Source organism: Pseudorasbora parva, chromosome 14 (genome assembly GCF_024679245.1).
Source record: "Pseudorasbora parva isolate DD20220531a chromosome 14, ASM2467924v1, whole genome shotgun sequence".
Taxonomy (NCBI): domain Eukaryota; kingdom Metazoa; phylum Chordata; class Actinopteri; order Cypriniformes; family Gobionidae; genus Pseudorasbora; species Pseudorasbora parva.
Genome location: NC_090185.1, coordinates 15,171,682 through 15,189,427, shown reverse-complemented (window position 1 = coordinate 15,189,427; position 17,746 = coordinate 15,171,682). Strand labels below are relative to the sequence as shown.

The following is a 17,746-nucleotide window of genomic DNA, read 5'->3' as shown; positions in this document are numbered from 1 at the left end:
AGAAAGAGGCAGCGTGTAGATCACGGGGTTGAGTCTATCTTGGGTTTGCCGAGGCAGTAGATCACGGGTCTGTGCAATATAGATTATATGACTCGATTTACGGATTACGGGGTTGAGTCTAGTGGCTCATCGCGTAGATTATGGGTCTCTACAATAAGAATCTGATTGCTACAGATCGCGGCTCAGATCTCGCATTTGCTGAGGCAATATAGATTATGGGTCCGCAGCATGCGTGGGGAATTGAGCAGACGGGAATTTCCCTTTCTCTCTCTCTTATGATCGTGTGCAAACTAATTAAGTAGCCTATGTGTTTGTGTGGTATACAGAATAATATGTGATCTAATAAGTGCATTATTATCACTATCCGTTTTTATGTATTTAGATGTATGTGTTCACATGAGGTTTAATGAAGTAATCAGTTTAAATAATTATTAAATATTAATGTATTATAATTATAAAATATAAATATTAATTAATATTAAAAGGACATTGAAATATTATGGTTTGCATTAACTTAGACATTTAGTAAATTAGTATGAGGATAAAAATGAACTGTTAATACGTTTGGCATGGGTGCATCTGATTGGTCGCGTGCGTGCGTTTGCTCATAGCTGGGGAGTTCTCGCGAGACGCTTATTTCTTTCTCAGTAAAAACAGGAATGAACAGCATCGTGCCTGATTTGTGTATTCGCAAATGTACTCCCTGCAGGTATATAAAGCGTACATTTGCGTAGTGATGGGCAGACCGAGGCTTCGTGAAGCACTGAAACAGTTGAAGCAAATGTGCCGAAGCTTCGAAACAACACCCGACACCTGTTTCCATGACGCCATCTAGTGGACACTTGTTGATCTGAAACCTTGATAGTGATCTACTGTTTGTAAAGAAAAAAAAAACAAACAAAACCGTTTTTAACATCCGTCTGACATCTACTTGGTTTTATAACCTTTACCTATTTTTTTCATGAAAAATTAAGATTAAAATTAAATATTAAAAGAAAAAGCCACAATGTATCATTTGTATACATTATACATACATACAAAATATGAATTGCTCTGCTGTTGGAGGATTTTTTTATTTATTTTTTTACATAGACCTATAATTCCGTTAGAATATGACGAGCTTTAGCCTACCTCATTGAGCATAAGTCAGTAAAAAATTCAGTAATAATGTTGTGTTAATTTTTTATTGAAATCAGTGTTCTGTGCAGCCTTAGATAATACACAATTTATATATAAAAAATGCAAACAGGTTTGTTAAGAGTGACGTGTTACAGTCTTACAATCAGTTGGCATTGTCATTCATCTTAATGGCAGTTTCTCAGGAACAGGATTGAGAAGAGTTGAAACCGGATGGTGTCTTGGCAGTGATTGGCTGATGGCAAATTGTGTTGATAAATTCAAACTGTTCATACAAATTTTGAGAAAAACAACCTTTTTCTCTGATACTGATACTTTTCTGATAGATTCTGATAAAATTCTGATACTGAAAAAAAAATCCTGATACTGAAATAGTGCTAAAATACTGATTACACTGAAGCTAAAGTAACAATTCATCACTCTCTGTATAATATCTGCATTTGAGTCCACAGTGATTAACCCTCACATTTTTGTTGAATTTTTTGAGCATGGACATACACTGAGTACGTCATGTTACATTAACAGCCGCATATATGACATAGTTTTCTCCGGTAGCTTTCTGAAAGAAACAAAACATGAATAACATGAATTAAAACTAAAACTGTATATATATATATATATATATATATATATATATATATATATATATATATATATATATATATATATATATATATATATATATATATATATATATATATATATATATATATATATAATTATAATTAAAAGGATTGCAAGAAAACTAACAGACTGTTGGTATATGGGGTACACTGGGGCTAAACAAACCTTAAAGGGGTACTTCACCACTGGAAAGATCAATGTGTAGGGTTTAAATTTAAATTATTTTATGTAGTAGAAATGTGAAATTATTTTAGAAATTGGTGCTGACTGAGAAAAGCTCCTACTTCAGACTCTAGTCTCGTCTATCCTCTGGCCAAAAAAATCCTCAGATGACACTTTTTTTTGTGTCATCTTATGTTTTTTAGATAAAAAAAATATATATATATATCTCATCTCAGGGGGACATGAGGGAGGAAAGCACAATCATTCAAATATATTGCCGGGTTCACTACACCCCTAGTGTATGATTGTAGAATTTTTTTTTTTATTGAATATTTATGGAGCAACAGATTTTGTGTGAACATAAATCAAAGTGGTTTATTTTGATAAAAAATCTTATAAATGTGAGGTGGCAGGGTGTACACATGGTATACACATTAATTATACAAAATAATGAAGCACTTTCAAAATCACTTTACCAAAGTTTGCACTATTTTCTGTTTATTTTGATAAATAAAAGGATTAAATATGTTAAATATGTGGCTTATTTAAGGAGACACCCCTCTGCAGCCTGTAGCATGATGACGTAGCTGGATCAGATCCAATACATACTGGATGGTGGATCGTTATGGCGACGTCATTCATACCGATCTCTGGGTTAACTTAATGCATGCGCTGGTCTTAAGTGACATGTATGATCAATATTGTAGATGATGTTCTAACCTGTGTAGTAGTACTGATAAATAGTAGGATAACAAGTAATTATTGATGAATAAGTCATCTTTTCATAAATGTGATCCTATTTTATTTTTTATTTTTTTTTATTTTTTGCGCATGTCCCCAGAACTCTACTGCGCAAGCGAATATGACGTCATCAAATTGTGAATGAAACCACCGCGCATGCGCGTCCAGTACGTGTTGGATCTGATCCAGTACGTCATCGTGCTACAGGCTGCAGCGAGGACTTCTTGTATTTAAGGGCGAAAATTGTCCAGATACAGTTTTACAGGTCCATTTACAACCCTAGAAAATATCCCTAGGATGTAATGCTCTGTTTTTGCCTTATTTGGAAGAGTCATGAATATTAATATTGAGCTCTGCTTTGATTGGCTTATTTCAGTAGCTCACAGCTCACAGCAGTTCAGTTGTGTAGCTAAGCGGCTCGTGAGTCCGGACCATAGACGAAAAAAAAAAATGGAATTAGTGTCCGTGACGCCGTCACCCATAGGGTTCCAAATAAATCGTAGAGGCGAGCAGGTCCGTTGCCATCTTGGAGTCACACCCAGATAACAGAAAATGGGCAAAGAGGCGGGATGTGGGCGGAGCTTATGAGACGCAATGACTATAGATGGCGGATAAATGGCTATCCACCTGTCACTCAAAGTAACACTGCCCTTAATTATGCAGAAATGTAAGGCTTCATATAATGTAAACGAATGAGTTCAAAATGAAAAATTCACCCTCACAGTTGTCTTCTGGAGCCTGTCCCTAGTGGCCAGTTTAGGAATTGCAGTTTACATTACTTCCGCATTGGCTTTAAAGGGATCCCCTGGTGTTGAGACTTGTATGGCTTAATATAACATAAATGATGTCTCTTACTGAATTATGTGGTAGAAAACCCATGAAAGATCTACGTTATTTAAAAAATCGATTTTATATTTGGACCATGGGCGGCGCCATTTTGTTTGCGTTCTAGGTTGATGACGTAGAATGGTTGAACTCCTCAATCAGCTGGCGTTACCCGTAGCTATTTTTACCACAACGCAACTCGAAAATTGTTTCAGAGTTAAACAAAACCAATGAATTGCTTTGTAATTGTACTTAAAACACACTCAAACATACATGTGCACACAAACTCACCTACACAAGTCACAAACAGATCGGCGGCCGGGCACACACACTTGAGAGACTGCGCTGTCTCAATCGAGATGTTGGGCTGCTCAGTCTCCACGACAGGGGCTGAATCCGAAATCGACCCCCTATACCCTGAAATAGGGCATTATTTGAAGGGACGGCCATTTGTAGTGTTGTCCGACATCATAGTGGACATGTTCGAGTGCAGTCATTCAGTCTCACGTTGCACCGCAATAACGAGTGTACAGCCGATTTACACACAACAGCTGTCCGACTTCACGCACTCGATCGTCTTCATTCACTCCTTCAAGTTGTATTCACGAGTTCACACTTACAAATAATTCAGATAGAATAAATGGTATGCGTATTTGGCGTGCTGTCCGAGGAGAGGGCTCCGAGCTCGGTATTTGGCCCGAACCCAGAGTACTCCCCCCGTATTTCTGGTTAGGAAAGTTAACCAGGTGCGTGTGAGGTAGAAGGGGTGGTGGAGGGATGCTGCAAACTTTGTCAAGGAACGTTGGTGAGTTGACTGGGTATTTATGTGATCCTCCACTTGAGCTGATTGGTAGACATGTTGATTACTGATTGTTGTCAGCTGGTTGGAATGACATCATGATTAGGTAGATCATTTGAACGTGCTTCTCCCGAACTTAGTTTTTTAAGAAACATCATTTCACGAGTTCACACTTACAAATAATTCAGATAGAATAAATGGTATGCGTATTTGGCGTGCTGTCCGAGGAGAGGGCTCCGAGCTCGGTATTTGGCCCGAACCCAGAGTACTCCCCCAAAAAATTGCTACTAGCATAGGACAGCAGCCAGTAAATGATGTTGAAGCCCCCCAAAAGTTGCAGAGCATGAACTGGTGCCAATCGAAGGGGGGGATAGTCACTGGATCGGGAGATCTTGTTCATTATTGTCTGAGGTTTGTATGGTCGTGATATCAGAAAGGTGAACCTCGTTGGTAGTCAGCTGGGGTGGTTGCGTGTAGGCGAGAGGAGATAGCAGTGCTGTGGCAGTGGAGACGAGCTGTTTCAGCATACTTTCAAACGTATCCAATGAGCTGGCTGTACAAAGAATTAGGCTCCTGTAGGAGTTGAGAAGATGACACTGCTGTGGGGGTGGGACAAGTTTGGATGGAGGAACAGAACTCCTGCGGGAGTGAGGTTTGTGATACTGCTGTGGCAGTGGAGATGAGCCCTTTTAAATCTGCTTTCCAAACTATCCGAAGACCCAGTTGTACAGAGAATTGGGCTCCTGTGGGGTGGAGAATGTGAGACTGCTGAGACAGTGAAACAGGTTTTGAAAAGACGTATCAGAGCTCCTGCGGGAGCGAAATTGACTATAACTGCTGCGGCAGAGGATACGAGACGTTTCAACTTGCTTTCCAACTATCCAAACGAACAATTTGCACGGATGATTGGGCTCCTGTGGGAATGGAGATGACGACATTGCTGTGGTATTGAAACGAGTTTCAATAGAGTATGGGGCTTTGCGAGAGCCGAGTTGTCGATACTGCTGCAGCCGTGGAGACGAGCCATTTTAACTTGTTTTTCGAAACCAGTGAGCCGGGTTGGACGTAGAACTGACACTCCTGCGGAAATATGGAGAAATCACTGCTGCGGCAGTACAAGCAAGTTGAATGGAAAAAAACGGAACTCTTGCGGGAGCTGAGGCGGTATCACTGCTGTAGCAGTGGAGGCCTTTGGGTGGAGGAACTGGCTTCTGTTGGAGCGGAGGAGATGACACTGTTTTGCAGTAAAGTCGGTTGGAGAAACTGGGCTTATGCTGGAGCAAATGAGATAACACTACTGCGGCAGTGAGAACTAGCTGGATGGAAAAGCTTAGCTTCTGTTAGAACGGAGGAGATACTGCTGCGGCAGTGAGAGCCAGCTGGATGGGGAATGCTGAGCTTCTATTGGAGTGGAGGAGATAACACTGCTACGGCAGTGAAAACCAGCTGGATGGAAAAGCTTAGCTTCTGTAAGAACGGAGGAGATACTGCTGCGGCAGTGAGAGCCAGCTGGATGGGGAATGCTGAGCTTCTATTGGAGCGAAGGAGATAACACTGCTGCGGCAGTGAGATCCAGCTGGATGGGGAATACTGAGCTTCTATTGGAGCGAAGGAGATAACACTGCTGCGGCAGTGAGAGCCAGCTGGATGGGGAATAATGAGCTTCTATTGGAGCGGAGGAGATAACACTGCTGCGGCAGTGAGATCCAGCTGGATGGGGAATACTGAGCTTCTATTGGAGCGAAGGAGATAACACTGCTGCGGCAGTGAGATCCAGCTGGATGGGGAATACTGAGCTTCTATTGGAGCGAAGGAGATAACACTGCTGCGGCAGTGAGAGCCAGCAGGATGGAGAATCCTGAGCTTCTGTTAGAGCGGAGGAGATAACAGTGCTGCGGCAGTGAGAGCCAGCTGGATGGAGAATCCTGAACTTTTGTTAGAGCGGAGGAGATAACACTGCTGCGTCAGTGAGAGCCAGCTGGATGGAGAATCCTGAACTTCTGTTAGAGCAGAGGAGATATTGCTGCGGCAGTGAGAGCCAGCTGGATGGAGAATCCTGAGCTTTTGTTAGAGCGGAGGAGATAACACTGCTGCGGCAGTGAGAGCCGGCTGGATGGAGAATCCTGAACTTTTGTTAGAGCGGAGGAGATAACACTGCTGCGGCAGTGAAAGCCAGCTGGATGGGGAATACTGAGCTTCTGTTAGAACAGAGGAGATAACTGCTGCGGCAGTGACAGCCAGCTGGATGGAGAATCCTGAGCTTTTGTTAGAGCGGAGGAGATAACACTGCTGCGGCAGTGAGAGCCAGCTGGATGGAGAATCCTGAGCTTCTGTTAGAGCGGAGGAGATAACTGCTACGGCAGTGACAGCCAGCTGGATGGAGAATCCTGAACTTTTGTTAGAGCGGAGGAGATAACACTTCTGCGGCAGTGAGAGCCAGCTGGATGGAGAATCCTGAGCTTCTGTTAGAGCGGGGGAGATACTGCTGCGGCAGTGACAGCCAGCTGGATGGAGAATCCTGAACTTTTGTTAGAGCGGAGGAGATAACACTGCTGCGGCAGTGAGAGCCAGCTGGATGGAGAATCCTGAGCTTCTGTTAGAGCGGAGGAGATAACTGCTGCGGCAGTGACAGCCAGCTGGATGGAGAATCCTGAACTTTTGTTAGAGCGGAGGAGATAACACTTCTGCGGCAGTGAGAGCCAGCTGGATGGAGAATCCTGAGCTTCTGTTAGAGCGGGGGAGATACTGCTGCGGCAGTGACAGCCAGCTGGATGGAGAATCCTGAACTTTTGTTAGAGCGGAGGAGATAACACTGCTGCGGCAGTGAGAGCCAGCTGGATGGAGAATCCTGAGCTTCTGTTAGAGTGGGGGAGATACTGCTGCGGCAGTGACAGCCAGCTGGATGGAGGATCTTGAGCTTCTGTTAGAGCGGAGGAGATAACACTGCTGCGGCAGTGAGAGCCAGCTGGATGGGGAATACTGAGCTTCTGTTAGAGCGGGGGAGATACTGCTGCGGCAGTGAGAGCCGGCTGGATGGAGAATCCTGAGCTTCTGTTAGAGCGGAGGAGAAAACACTGCTGCGGCAGTGACAGCCAGCTGGATGGAGAATCCTGAGCTTCTGTTAGAGCGGAGGAGATAACACTGCTGTGGCAGTGAGAGCCAGCTGGATGGAGAATCTTGAGCTTCTGTTAGAGCGGAGGAGATAACACTGCTGCGGCAGTGAGAGCCAGCTGGATGGAGAATCCTGAGCTTCTATTAGAGCGGAGGAGATAACACTGCTGCAGTGAAAAATTTGAGGTGGGTTCCTGCGGGAGTGACTGGAGAGATGCTGCTACGGCAGTGAATATTATTGATTCATTTAGTGAATTTGGTGATGTTGAATTGGAGTGGATGTGGTGATCCTGTAGGATTGAGTGTATGGAAACAAGCTGAAGCTGAAACAATTTTAGCTGATGAGGGTCTGTTGGGCTTCTTTGATGTGGGAGCGATTGGAGCGGATGTAGCTCTTGAAAGCCTCTGACGACCAGCGACCAAGTTTTTGGATCTGGCGCTGGGAGAGACCTTTTTGAGCAGTTGTGGTTGCTGCACCTATGCGTAATGAATGGCTAGAATAGTTGTCTGCCGAGATGCCGGATAGAATCAGTATAGACTTGAGGTGTTTTTGGAACCAGAAACGTGTGACAGGGCGGTTAGCATCGTCTGTGAAGAGTGGTTCAGATAAAAGTTTAGTCTGCAAACTTCTGAAATGTAGGTTGGCTAAAATGGATTGATACGGCTGGATTGGTGATGGAAGGTTGAAAATGTAAATGGATTGCCCTTTTTTCATTTGATCCGTCTTGCTTTGTTTGATGAAGTAAGAGATTGTTTCGTCATCTAGCACTGCTAGGTCTGAAATTATAGGATGAAGCTTTGGGTTGAAGGTGGACGTGATGGTAATTTCTGAGCTTCTGAGAAAACCGGAGCAAGCCAATATAAACATTGCATCCAGAGTGCGGGCAGTATTGGTGGAGTGGTAGCCTTGGCGGAGGGTAGAGATACATTTGGTAAGTATGTCTAGAGTTATTGGTTGTCTGCGTGGGTGGGTTGAGTTTTTTGGATGCCTTTGATGAGCATGGATGTTTGTGAATTGGTTATTTCTGGAGAGGGCAGACCAAACACAAGTTTGTTGAATTCAGCTTAGATGACCCTTGATGGAGCTGACTTGGAGGTTCTTGATGCTGTTGAAATAAGATATGAATGAAGTGATGGTAAGCAAAGAATAATCTGGAAAATTCAGCTTGGATATGGAGTGAAAAGACTTGAAACACTTCCATGCAGTTAGGTAGGATTGGAGGGTTCTGGGGGAAACAGCTTGAAGGATGGAATTGAGAGAAGCGTCAATGAGGGGTCTCAATGGGTGGTTTATGGGAATATTAGCTCTCAATACTTTGGTACTGGGGTTGGGAATGGGAATGGGTCCGCCTCTGGCGCCAACAGCCTGAATTTCTGTGAGGATCTGTGCTCTAATGTTGCTGGCGACAGGGGGCAGTTCCAAGGCTGTAGCATTCGGCGGGAAGGGCATCTGTGTTGCAGAAAACGGGGGGCAGAAAACCGCTTGCGGAGGCAACCTCTCGTTTCGGTCGGTCCCCGACAACGGAGGAATGGGAAAAAAGGGGAAAGAGGAAAGCTAAGGAGGACAAAAAGCAGCTGGGCCTGCACCGCTAGCGGAGGCAGCCTCGCGCTAGAGTTTGATGGTGGGGCTGCAGGCCAAGGGAAGGGGTGAAGATGGAACATCACTGCTTCTGTGGTGGAGAAAAAGTTAGATGGAACAAAATGGAAAAGCTTGTTTGTAAAACCATAATGGGACTCTTATTTTGAAAGAGACCCATTTGGGTCCAACTCTTATTAAATTTAGCATACAACATTACAATATAATCACATTAAAGAAAACAGTCCTGGTTCATAAGAACTTGGCGCCATACATTGATTGTAAATATTCTGAAACTGTAATAATCTGAACGCAACACGGCGCCACATTCAAAAGTTTAATCACAATTAGGAAGATGTGATGTATGTTTCTGTCTCCAAAAAATAAGATGGCTTAAATAATCATTATGCTGTATTGTCAACATTTAAGTTACTTAGCCTCACGATACATTCATTCGCTTTGCGAGCGAGTAAATTTATTGTTCATCACCACGGCAAATGCACTTTGTGTGTGACAAGTTTCTGTCTGTTGTACACAGAGGCAGCAAGATCACAACAAAGCTTGATGCGTGCCGGAACTATGTTATTTAAGATACATTTCTATTTCTTGGGACAGGAGCTGTTGTAGCTGTCCTGCTGCAAGTCTGTGCAGTGTGCACTCTTTACAGTGTCTGAGCGCTGCTCAAACAATTGACTCCTCATTGATTGAATTGTGGCAAAGACCACATTACACTTTGGAAAAAACAGGAATTCTTTTACCGTGATGTTGAGGAGCCATTGGTTTGAAATAATGCTGATGAAAAGCGGCCAAAAGGGGCTTTAGGTAGCTTAGGAATTTGTAAGGAAAGTTTTGTAGCATTGTAGCATAGCTTCAAGCAGCGTGTGGAGCCATGTTGACAGCGTGGGTAGAAAAAGTGACCTGCCAGAATGCTGCAAACTTTGTCAAGGAACGTTGGTGAGTTGACTGGGTATTTATGTGATCCTCCACTTGAGCTGATTGGTAGACATGTTGATTACTGATTGTTGTCAGCTGGTTGGAATGACATCATGATTAGGTAGATCATTTGAACGTGCTTCTCCCGAACTTAGTTTTTTAAGAAACATCATTTAGTGAACAAAAGTAGCGAAAGTAATTTGTGTCTTAAAAGTGAAAGTTTAAAGACTGAGGTTAATTCACTGAGCTTGTGCTCAAACTTTAATGCACAAACCAATCCCATGCATCATCACCAAAACATCCTGCCTCTCTTCCTCACGTTACCCTATCCCATGGTCCTATACCTAGATAGTTCCCTCTGCTGGTCACATTAGGCATTACAGTTAATCTACTGCATATCAACAGTCTATCTATGATATCAACACAGGGAATAGTGATTGAGGGTTATGTATGCGCGCACGCAGTGCGTGTGTGTGTGTGTGTTCGCGCCGATCTGTTGGGGTGTGTGTGTGTGTGTGTGTGTGTGTGTTTGCGCCGATCTGTTGGGGTGTGTGTGAGTCTGTATGAGTCTGTGTGAGCGAGAGAGTTTGTGTGCACATGTATGTTTGGGTGCGTGAAGTCGGACAGCTGTTGTGTGTAAATCGGCTGTACACTCGTTATTGTGGTGAACGTGAGACTGAATGACTGCACTCGAACATGTCCACTATGATGTCGGACAACTCTACAAATGGCCGTCCCTTCAAATAATGCCCTATTTCAGGGTATAGGGGGTCTATTTCGGATTCAGCCCCTGTCGTGGAGACTGAGCAGCCCAACATCTCGATTGAGACAGCGCAGTCTGTCAGGTGTGTGCGCGCCCGCCGATCTGTTTGTGACTTGTGTAGGTGAGTTTGTGTGCACATGTATGTTTGAGTGTGTTTTAAGTACAATTACAAAGCAATTCATTGGTTTTGTTTAACACTGAAACAATTTTCGAGTTGCGTTGTGGTAAAAATAGCTACGGGTAACGCCAGCTGATTGAGGAGTTCAACCAATCTACGTCATCAACCTAGAACACAAACAAAATGGCGCCGCCCATGGTCCAAATATAAAATCGATTTTTTAAATAACGTAGATCTTTCATGGGTTTTCTACTACATAATTCAGTAAGAGACATCATTTATGTTATATTAAGCCATACAAGTCTCAACACCAGGGGATCCCTTTAAGAGAGATCTCGAGAGGTTGCCGTTTGGTCCCAAGGCTGCAGCACCCCTCTCAGAAACTGAAGCCTCCGCACCTCGATCGCCCCCAGGTGGCCGGTCCCAGTATAGTCGCCCCTCCGTGTTTTCTAATGGACGCGAGGCAAACTAAACAATAAAATTACACTTCAAATATTTTTTCCCCAAAGATAGTTTATGTCATTGTAGGCAGTTATCATCACGGTGATTTCAATTCAAGTGTTCGTTTTTTAAAATACGTTTAGTTTTAGTTAGTTAATTGATGCTATAAAATGGGGGTGGGGGGTGTGACGTCATGATTGACAGCTGAGATCGACGTCTTCTCTGAGTGAAGTTGTCACTGAGGCACTAACAGACTTTTTTGGGGGATTTTTGAGAGCAGATTGGAGCTTTAGCTTTAATTTCTATATTTCCATAACTGTTTATTTCACACCAACATAATTAATTGTTCAGAATCTGTGAGAGTGTGGGCGGGCTTTTGATATCGCGGCTGTACTTCCTGCTCTACTTCCTGCGCTCTACTGCGCAACTCCTGTCTCGAAATCGCTACTGCGCAGACTCCGGTCCCAAGATGTCAGCGCCGTGCAGAGTGTCTGAAAGCTTCAAATCTGGTCAGCGGAAACAGATGAAGTCGCGTCGTCCATATTTTTTTTATGGTCTATGGTCCTGACAGAACAACTTAGTAGTTTTAGCTGTGGTACCAAAGGGAATCAAGATTTGGAAAATCTCACTGGTATCTATACACTGTAAAAAAAAAATAATTAAAAAATAAGTTACCTGGTTGCCTTAATTTTGAGTTCATTGAAATTAAAAAATTGAGTTAATACAATGAATATTTTTGAGAATCGACAAGCTTTATTCAAATATTATTCAAAGATTTTGTAAGCATATTGGGTTATTGTGTGTTTTATTTGTGATGATGCAGTGAAACATGCCAAATTGTGTTATTTTCATGATTTATCAAATGTTTTATGTGATTCAGATACAATAATATTTTAGTCTCTATTTATTAAACTATTTTCCTTCATTGTATCAACTCAATTTTTTTATTTCAATAAACTCAAAATTTTAAGGCAACCAGGTTACTTTTTTAAGTTAAACTAACAATTTTTTTTCCAGTGTAGGGTGTCATAACCTTATTTATTAAAATGTAAGGATAGATGGGTCAAAAACAACAACTATTCTATTTATTACTTTTTTGTGATGGGGCTAGTAGTTACCGAAATGTAATCATTGAATTCATCGAATCGGAAGAACTGAATTGATTCCCAGCCCTATGAAATATTAGATCAAATTAGCACAAACAATTTTGCGTTGCTGTTCATAATTATGTCAAGGGTCAGACAAATTTCCAAATGTTTTGCCATGTGCTACTGCTATGGAAAGTTTTTGTTTTTGCCATCTAGTGTTTCAGAGGGAATAAAATAAGCAAAAAGGATTTTATACACACACACACCTCAGTCTGTTATATTTCTTATAATCCTTTTTTACTATAAACACACTGTAAATCAAAATATGGCTCAAAACAACAGTTTGAATAAAGAGACAGTTACAAGCACAGAGGACAAAGATAGCGGGAAAACATGACCTATTTGGTCAGATTGTTTAGAAAGACTTTCTAAAGTTACTTATAACTTCTACCAAAAGGGAGTGCCTTCAAGCACAGAATCATTTTTGCCTTTTGAAATAGTTTTTTGGGAATTTTGGGGAATTTTCAGCACTTTCATTTTTGTTTGTTCATTGTTAATGTAGGTGGTGGTCCCGGCACTGATTTTCTTGCATTTGATTCAGCTGCCATTGAATCAGAGTTGATAACACATGCTTTTGTGACTTGATGACTTACACAATGCGTCACTGTCTGAGTCTCTGTTACAGTTGTCTGTTGCTTTGCTAATACTCAATCTTGGTAGACTGAAAACCTCAACCCTCCCTAAACCCTGCTTGGCCTAAGAAGTGAGAGCACATGTTTGTATGCTGAAGTTTCTAAAGTTGTCTGATATATACTGAGCCTTGGGGCTTACCATGTAATTTTGAAACCTAAGCATGAAAAGTGCAAGCAAAAACAGACATTAAGCAAAATGGAGCGCTTTAAAATGTTTAAAAATATCTTGCTTGTCTAAAGGCCACATCATGCGCAAAGTACGAATGCTAACATCAGCACAGGATGACAGATGCTGCTTCATCACGTGTAAGCGAAAACAGCTCTTTTGCAAGAATGTGTGGTAAAAGCTGAGGTTTCCCGATACAGTATCTTACCGTACTGTGAACACTGCGTGCACGAAATGTTGTTTTGGAATACAGTACATCTTCCTCACAAGTCTGGACTGTTTTAATAATAATAATCACATTTTCACACTGATATTGTGGCACATCCTTTGAACACTTAATTTCACTTAATTTGAACCAAGAATGTTTATATAACTGGATGAAATATGATATACTTGCCCTGTTGTGTTGCTTGTTTAAGCTTCCTTCTGAAAAAGATTTTCACCACCACAGCTGATAGAACCAGTAGAATCACCAAACCAACCAATATTCCCACCCAATGTAATGGGCGCAGTTCTGTATTGAACAAGCATAAAATAATAATGAATAATTATCAATGAGTCCTGCAATGTTTGATTTTAACAAATACATTAACCAACTTATCACACTTAATGTTTAAAAAAAAAAAACCTACAGTAACTTTTTTTAAACGAAATTCACAATCTGTAATATTACCAATAAAATCACTGCTGCCGTACCTTCACATGTGTGACAGAGATCCGTGATGTCCAGATGTGTGGTGTGGTTTCTGATGGGATTGTTGAGCACACAGCTGTAGGTGTTTTTATCCTGATATTCCACCTCCAGAGGTAGAGAGAGACTGATGCTGAGATCAGACACACTGATGCTGGACAATAAACTGTTTCCTTTGAACCAGGAGAGAGTCACATGACTCACATTCACAGCTGAACACACCAGTGAACATCTGGACTCTGATGATGATGATGATGATGATGGCGAACAGTCTAAAGAGTCTCTAGCGATGACAGGAGCAGGTAGAGGAGCTGGAAATATTAGATAGATTAAAATAGTGAAATGATACTTAGAAAAGCAACTACAAAACAAGATATAGAAATATATTCTAATAATAAAAGACGTCAAGTTGTTGAGTTGTTCTCATTTTGTTCGTGTTTGTGTGTGTACACATGTTTTCTAGCCTTGTGGGGACTTCAACCTGCATACTCATGGGGACTCGTGTCACTGTGGGGACCTAAATTGAGGTCCCAATGGGTACAAAAGCTTATAAATCATACAGAATGAGATTTTTTGAAAATGTAAAAAATGCAGAATGTTTTGTGATGTGTAGGGTTAGTGTAGGGGGATAGAACATACGGTCTGTACAGTTTAAAAACCATTACGTCTATGGTGAGTCCCCAGAAAGATAGCACACCAGACATGTGTGTGTGCGTGTGTGTGTGAGTGTGAGTGAGGGCACACCGTGTTTGGTCTTAATATTTCACTATTCAAAAAATATTAATGGAGTTAATTAACAAAAGTTCACTATGTTTATTTAATCCCACTAGCAAAAAAGTTGCTTACAGTTACTTTAATGACAGCCGTTCTGATTTCATTTGATTTACTCACCATATACAGTCACATTAAAACTCTTGTATGAGATCCGAGTGTTGCTGATGACGGTTAGTTTATAAAGTCCAGTGTGTTCAGATCTGATGTTTCTGATAGTCAGAGATCCAGTTTGACTGTCCATCTGGAGTCTGTATCTGAATGTCTCATTACTGTTATACGTATTAATGATCTGCTTATGGATTTCAGCGATACGAGTCTCTGAATTGTCAACTTTAAACACCCACAGTATATGATAATCTCTCTTTACTTCAGTAACATCAGAGTTTAGAGTGACAGAATCTCCCTCAGTCACTGACACTGATTTCACTGCATCTGTATCTGCAAACACACCTGAAACAAAGAAGGAATATTGTTTGTGCCTTGTGGTGTTTTTTCAATATTTTATTTTTATTTTTTTACAATTTTACATGGCAAACCCCAACAATTCCACATGAGTTAACACTGTTAAAAAGACTTATTACACGGCTCTGTGAAATACTTGATTCTGATTGGTCAATTGCGCATTCCAGCGGTATTTCCAGATAACACCCGCTCATACGGGCACTACGAGTTATCTTGACCGGTACTACTTCTATGCTTAACGCTGGCGCCATCTTGTGGATGTTAAATACTTAAACGGCCATGGCTACAATGAAAGACTTCAAGGCGGGTTTCCTTTATAAAGTTTTAAATATGGATATTTTTCTTACACAAACGCATCGATTCGAATCAGAAGGCTCTATTAACCCATCGGAGTCGTGTGGAGCACGTTATTTGGCGGACAGCTGCATTTTTATGGACTTCAAAAACAGCTACAACAACTGCTTGGATTAACGTTAGCCTGGACTTTTTAAATATAACTCTGATTGTATTTGTCTGAAAGAAGAATGTCATATACACCTATGATAACTTGAGGGTGAGTAAATCATAGGCTTGGTTTCATTTTTGGGTGAACTAACCCTTTCAGCATTCATTTTCAACATTTAGCAGCAATAGATAAAGGCTTAAAGCAGTTTGGAACTGTTTTTCTTCGCGGAAGCTTTGTGTAAGAGCTAATAGAATATTTAATCTCAAGACAATATTTTGTGTCTAATTTATTTGAGAGTATTAGCTGTGTAATAAGCGGGATAATGTACACCCAGCCGATAGTTATCCCATAATAAACCCAGACAGAGTGATCAGGACCCCGACGCGAAGCAGAGAAGTAAGTCTAATAAGTCGAAGCGGACAAGTAAGTCTAATGAAAACTTACTTGTTTGTTTGTAAAAAAATTCATGAACTGAACTGCAACCATTTCTTTCCTTTCCTTTCACACATTCTCCAGATTCTGAACAACATACCGAACATGTCATTACCACACTGCCCTTCTGCCCTCACCGACTGAGGTGCCAGCTCTCTGTAACGCATTACAAACTACAATCCACATTACAGAAAGTGGTTGATCCGCAGAGTTAGTCATTTGATAGTTTGTTTTTGTATTTTTGTCAGTAATGTTTTGCTCCTGGTCTTCTATAGTGCTAAAAACTTGTGCAAAATATCCACGTTCTTGAAGATAATTAATTGGCTAATCAAATTATTGTATATGATCTGATCTAATATAAATAACACCAAATTTTCTGTTGTTGGCACACTTTGTAGACAAAAAACAATACACAAAAAACACGGAGTGGGAAAGAGAAAAGGGAGCCTAATGACCGTTCAACATTGCAAATATGGATTTAAAGCTCCAGCATACCAGTAGGTAAATTATCATAATATTTTGCAGACAGTGTGTCACACTTTAACTCCTGTAAAGTATATTTCCCATTATAACCAAAAAGTTAATACTTGTTAAAAAAATCTCTTCAGCAAACTTTGTAGCTTATATTCTTTGTTTGCTTTGATAAATATAATTATTATTTTCAATAAATATTCAAATATGCAAATTTGGATTAAATGAGATCCTATAATAATTTAATTAAGCTTTGCAGTGGTAACAAATAAAATTAAAGCTGCAAGCAGCATTTAGCGGGGTTCAAGCTTTTAAGGCCTTTTAATCACAGAGGCATTAAAGACATTAAGTTTATTTATACTGAAATAATAGATGGAAAAGTCCATTTACAGCCAATATAGGCAATTTACCATACACTGATAAAAATGACTTTGTGGTATGGTAAAATCTATTACATTAATTAATGTAATTATTACATTGTAAAATCAAGTTTAAGTTGGAACTATATATCTTAGGTAAAATGTACAGTCTATTCATGTAATAACTTAACTGAGAAAAAAGAGTGAATTTTATCATATATTTACAAATAATATTTAATGTTTTATAGTCACAGCACATGCACCTACAATATTAAGTAAAGTTAAATCTGAAAAGCAAAGTGCATTTGAAAATGCACACAGATTTTTCGCAAAGATCCCACTTGTTCAGTGGTGGCAGAGATGGTCATTTCGGGATGTTGCTTTTTATGTGGCTGACTTATTCTCAATAAGTTTTGACTTTTAACTGAACGTGAGTTGTAATCACAATAACGATAGCTAAAGCTACATAAGCTCCTATTGAGAATTTAGAGAGTTTTTTTATGTCACCATTATGGCGATTAGTGTTTTCTTTAGTTGGGCAGTTTGATGACTTTTTAATGTTAATGTTTCTCTCATTGCTGTATCTGGGTTTGTTATGGCAAGAAAAGCAGAGAAAACACGATCAGATGCTTTTGGCCGCTTGATGATCAGAATATGATCATTGTGTAGTGGCTTAATTCACCAATCTTATACGTGAGTATGAGCAATATACTATTAACCTTGTTTTATTCTAGAAAAGATCCATCACAGTTTTAACCAGAAAAGTTAAATACGTATTATAACAGACTGTACACTAAGCACTTTGAACTCCTGCAAGCTTTTCTCACACACAGATATAAAGATTCAGCCTAAGAATCTCAACAATGGTGACATGCGTCCTGCCATAATGCATTCTGGGGGCATCATGCAAAACTCAGAAATATTAACAATGTTCAC

At 40.6% G+C, this 17,746-nt stretch overlaps 1 protein-coding gene across 1 annotated transcript; it reads right to left on the bottom strand.

The window, feature by feature from the left end:
- Window positions 1–1,497: 1,497 nt before the first annotated feature.
- On the bottom strand, window positions 1,498–16,147 carry LOC137039746 (CD48 antigen-like). Its single transcript, XM_067415022.1, has 6 exons — window positions 16,081–16,147; window positions 14,759–15,091; window positions 13,873–14,178; window positions 13,574–13,690; window positions 13,385–13,452; window positions 1,498–1,696 (listed from the first exon to the last, which is right to left on the bottom strand). Exons 1-6 carry the CDS (start codon window positions 16,145–16,147, stop codon window positions 1,646–1,648), a joined length of 942 nt encoding a protein of 313 aa, XP_067271123.1. The 3' UTR covers window positions 1,498–1,645.
- Between the last annotated feature and the right edge of the window lie 1,599 nt (window positions 16,148–17,746).

Coding starts and splice junctions, on each gene's coding strand:
- LOC137039746 (XM_067415022.1), bottom strand. CDS start 16,147: ATGCGTTACAGAGAGCTGGCACCTCAGTCGGTGAGGGCAGAAGGGCAG. Junction 13,453..13,573: donor TAAACAAGCAACACAACAGG/GCAAGTATATCA, acceptor TTATTAAAACAG/TCCAGACTTGTGAGGAAGAT. Junction 1,697..13,384: donor CACGCAGTGTTCACAGTACG/GTAAGATACTGT, acceptor TGTTTCTTTCAG/AAAGCTACCGGAGAAAACTA.